At 39.2% G+C, this 4,657-nt stretch overlaps 1 protein-coding gene across 1 annotated transcript in view; it reads left to right on the forward strand.

The window, feature by feature from the left end:
* PPEF2 (protein phosphatase with EF-hand domain 2) overlaps positions 1–3,205 on the forward strand; it is a 37,781-nt gene extending 34,576 nt beyond the window's left edge. The window contains exon 14 of the mRNA XM_019623491.1: positions 1,921–3,205. Within this exon, the coding sequence (XP_019479036.1) occupies positions 1,921–2,174 (254 nt within the window). The 3' untranslated portion in view covers positions 2,175–3,205. The remainder of the gene's footprint in view (positions 1–1,920) is intronic.
* Positions 3,206–4,657: the final 1,452 nt, after the last annotated feature.

Raw genomic sequence — 4,657 nt, forward strand, 5'->3', positions numbered from 1 at the left:
TTCTGGGTGTGAATCTCATTATGGCTTTGATTTGCATTTCCTTAATAACTAATGATATTGAGCATCTTTTTATGTGCTTATTGGAAATTTGTACAATAGTCCCCCTTGCCCCTTATCCGTGGGGGCTACGTTTCAAGACCCTCAGTGAATGCCTGAAACGATGGGTAGTACCAAACCTATAAACACTATATTTTGTCCTATACATACATACCTTTTTACTTAAAGGAAGTACTTTATAGTTCTCTTTAGCATATCTGAACTGCCAGCATCACTACGTTTGTGCTTTGGGGCCATTATTAAGTAAAATAAGGGTTACTTGAACACAAACTGTGCAATACCGTGACAGTCAATCTGATAAAGAGATGGCTACTAAGTGACTAAAGGGCAGGTAGCAGATACAGTATGAATACACTGGACAAAGGGATGATTCACGTCTGGGGTGGGACAGATGGACAGACAGTGTGCATTTTAAAACATGAATTGTTTATTTCTGGAATTTTCCATTTAATATTTTTGAACCATGTTGGCTGAGGGTAACTGAAACTCAGGAAAGTGAAACTACAGATAAGCAGGGAGGACGACTGTACAGACGGTCCTCTACTTAGGATGTATCGACTTAGGATCTTTTGACTTTATGATGGTTTGAAAGTGATACACTTTCAGTGGAAACTGTGCTTCAAATTTTGAATTTGATCATTTCCTGGGCTAGTGATATGCTGTACAATACTCTCTTGTGATGCTGGGCAGAGGCAGTGAGGCACAGCTCCCAGTCAGCCATGTGATCACAAGAGGAAACCACCAATACTGTACAATGTATTCATTGTGTTAGAAGATTTTGCCCAACTGTAGGCGAATGTAAGTGTTCTGAGCACATTTAAGGTAGACTAGGCTAAGCTATGATGTTCAGTAGATTAGGTATATTAAATGCATTTTTGACTTACAATATTTTCAACTTCTGATGGGTTTATCAGGACATAACCCCGTTGTAAGTCTAGGAGCATCTGTGTATCTTCTTTGGAGAAATGTCTATGCAAATCCTTTGCCCATCTTTTAATTGGGTTATTTGTCTATTCATTGCAGAGTTATAAGAGTTTTTTTTATATATTCTGGATACTAGACTATTAGCAGATATGGATATATTTGCAAATATTTTCTCTGATATTAAGGGTTGTCTTTTCACTTTCTTGGTGTATCCTTAGATGCACAAAAGCTTTTAATTAAAAAAACCATTTTATCTTTTCTCTTTTGTTGTTTGCGTTTTTGGTGTCATATCAGGAAAAAAAAAAAGAGAAAAAGGTCTGTAATCCAAGGTCACGAAGATTTACACCTGAGCTAATTTTTATTTGTACTGTAAGGTAGAGGTCTAGCTTCATCCTCCAGTTGTCTGCTACCATCTGTTTAAGAAACTATTCTTTCCCCATTGAATGGTCCTGGAACCCTTGTAAAAATCAATTGACCATAGATGTATAAGTCCAAAGCTTTTCTATAAGTAGAATAAATTAGTATATGTTTGGGATGATTTAATACAGGGTTTCTCAGCAGTGGCACTATTGATGTTTTGGCCTGAATAATCCTTTGTTTTGGGGGTCCATCCTATGCATTATAGAATGACTACTCTCATCCTTGGCCTATACCTGCTAGATGCCAGTAGCACCCCACCCCCACCCAAATCATGACAATCAAAAATGTCTCAAGATATTACCAAATATCCCCTATAGAGAGAGGAGCAAAATTTCTCCCAGTTGAGGACCACTGGTGATCCAGTGGTTTTGCCCCATTCCCTTGGGGGTTTGAACTAGATACTAGGTCTTTGTTTTCTTTGTTTAACAGTAGGGAATAGGTGTTCTGGCAAGAATGACAGAGGAAATGAACATTGAAAACTAGACTGACTCACTGAAGTGACTTTGTCTCTCTGGTAAGGGTTCATCTCACTGGATGAGTTCAGGCAGACTTGGAAGCTGTTCAGCTCTCATATGAAGATCGACATCACAGATGACTGCATCCGTGACCTTGCCCGGAGCATTGACTTCAACAAGGATGGCCACATCGACATCAATGAGTTCCTGGAGGCCTTCCGCCTTGTGGAGCAATCCTGCTCAGAGGGCAATGCCTCAGATTGCCCACAAGCCACAAACACTAATGGCAGTGGCTCCAGCAGGCCAGGCACGCACTAAGCACAGCCTGGTCTCCATCAACCAAAGTGCCTCGTAAGCGATGCCAAGCTTGTCGCTGAATTAGCTCCCTTATTCTCCATACGTTTGTGCAACTTTGTGTTGAGAATTTGCCAACTAATATGCATCAGAATCACCTGTGTATTTGTGGGTGTAGGGTGTGTGTGTGTGTGTGTGTGTGTGTGTGTGTGTGTGTATGTGTGTGTATTTTTAAATATATAGGTGACCTAGCCCCATCTCAGAATTTTCACAAGGTGGGACCCAGGTATAAGTATTTTTTAATTCTGAAGTCTACCCTAGTTAAGAATCACTGATAATTCAACTCCCTCAGTGTTTTCATTTTATGCCTTTTATTTATCATTTTTAAAATGTCATATTGGTAAAGGAAAGTTGTGAAAAATTGTTTATGTAATCCCATGACCCAAACATATGATTCTTTTCATTATTTAATTTTTCTTATTATAACTATAGTACTATATCATTTAGTGTTCTGCTTTTTAAAATAAATCCACATTTAATGATAAGCTTTCCTATGTTGCTACATAGTCTTCATGAATATTAGTTTAATGGCTGCATAATGCTCATAACTTTCTTTCAAATGGATGCAATATAATCTATTCAACCATTTGTCAATTGTTCAGCATGTGTATTGTTTCCAGTTTTTCATTATTATAAATAACACTGTGGTTAGTAACTTTGTGCACATAGCTTGTTTTACAAAAATCTTTTAAATTACACATTTTCTTAGCATAAAATCCCAGGAATGGGATTAGTTTGTCAAAGGGTGTTATATTCATATATAAAAAGATTTACTATAAAAAAATTGGCTCACGTGACTATGGAGCCTGAGAAGTCCCAAAGTCTGCAGTCACCAAGCTGGAGCCAGGAGAGCTGATGGCGTGTTTCCAGTCTGCGTCCAAACTCAAAGGCAGGAGAAGATGATGTTCCAGCTCAAAGACAGGCAGAGAGAGACTTCTTTCTTACTCAGCCTTTTGTTCTAGTCAGGCCTTCCAGGAATTGTACGAGGCCTACCCGCACTGNCAACCAAAATAGTGACAGTGCCCATTATTTCTATTACCTACAGATAGTAAGAAGAATGTCAGAATAAAAAGGTATGCACTGTTGGGTGGCAAACTAAGTTCACAGGAGATGAGTCAACAAGTTCGCTCTTTCTTGTAGGTTTAATCACCCTCAGTGACTGGGCAGCAGCTGTGGAGTCTGTGGTGCACCTAGGACTGCCTTGGCGAATGCTGAGGGCACAGCTGGTGAACAGCTCAGCAGATAACACGCTGGAGTACAAGTCCTGGCTGGAGGACTTGGCCAAAGGACAGCTGAGCCATGAGGTAATGATGTGAGTTGTGGATGAGGGCACATGATGGACCATGAAGCCTCTTACTGAGAACCCAAAAGGGAACATGGATGAGAAAAGGGAACAACTGTTAGCCGAGTTTCTCTGTGTCAGATTTTGTGTTATTTCCACAGGTAGCTTCAGTTTATTGTGAAAATCACCCCCAAGAGATCAGTATTATCAGCTCCATTATAGCCATGAGTACACTGCTCACAGAAGTTAAGTTACCTGCCTAGGACCAAGGAGTTTCTAAGTTAGAGAACTGAGACTCAAACCCAGGTCTGTCTGACTTCCTTGACTTCACGCTGCTTCCTCCATTAAAAAAGTATTCAATAAATACTTATCAAATGTGTAATACAGGTGAAGCTATGAGCTAGGTACTTTTTAAAAACAGCTTTATGGCAATATAATTCACATACTATACATTTCATTCATTTAAAATGTACAATTCAATGGTTTTTAGCATATTCACAGATATGTGCAACCAGCACCATGGTGAATTTTAGAACATTTTTGTGATGAGCTAGATACTTCTTAAACTGTTAGATTACTTGGTAGGCTGAGGGGGTTGGGGGTGGAAAAACATCTTCAGGCTTTTTCAAAAGTGTCTTATTTCAGAATTGATTGTGGGTTAGAATTAGGACAAGCCTAACATAAGCTATAGAAAGAAAATGAGTTTTTTTCTTGCAGAACATACAGTCAAGTTTGCTGGAAACACTGTATCGAAATCGTTCCAACCTGGAGACCATTTTTAGGATCATAGACAGTGATCATTCAGGTAAGAGCACTCATTATCCTATCACTTCTGACATATAACCAAATATTTTACCTCTCACTTTTTTGTTTCCTCCCTGATTATTTAACTCTCTACTCAAGTACACTGGGAGCCAAGTAAGTAATGGCAGTGCTTATAAATGGCAGAAACTAGAAAAGTACTTAAGCAATACCAGCAGTCTATATAGAAGGGAGTTTGGGCAAAGAAGAATGAAGACAAACTGAATGAAAACTTCTGATAGGAAGAATTGTTATTAGTAGATGTGATATCCCTTACAGTTCTATCAAAGATTGCCACAGCGTGATAAAGAGTACCTAGAACAGGGCCGGCCCAGTGGCATGTTGGTTAACAGCTGGCTTGGGA

The sequence above is a fragment of the Hipposideros armiger genome, unplaced genomic scaffold (assembly GCF_001890085.2).
Source record: "Hipposideros armiger isolate ML-2016 unplaced genomic scaffold, ASM189008v1 scaffold_552, whole genome shotgun sequence".
NCBI lineage: Eukaryota > Metazoa > Chordata > Mammalia > Chiroptera > Hipposideridae > Hipposideros > Hipposideros armiger.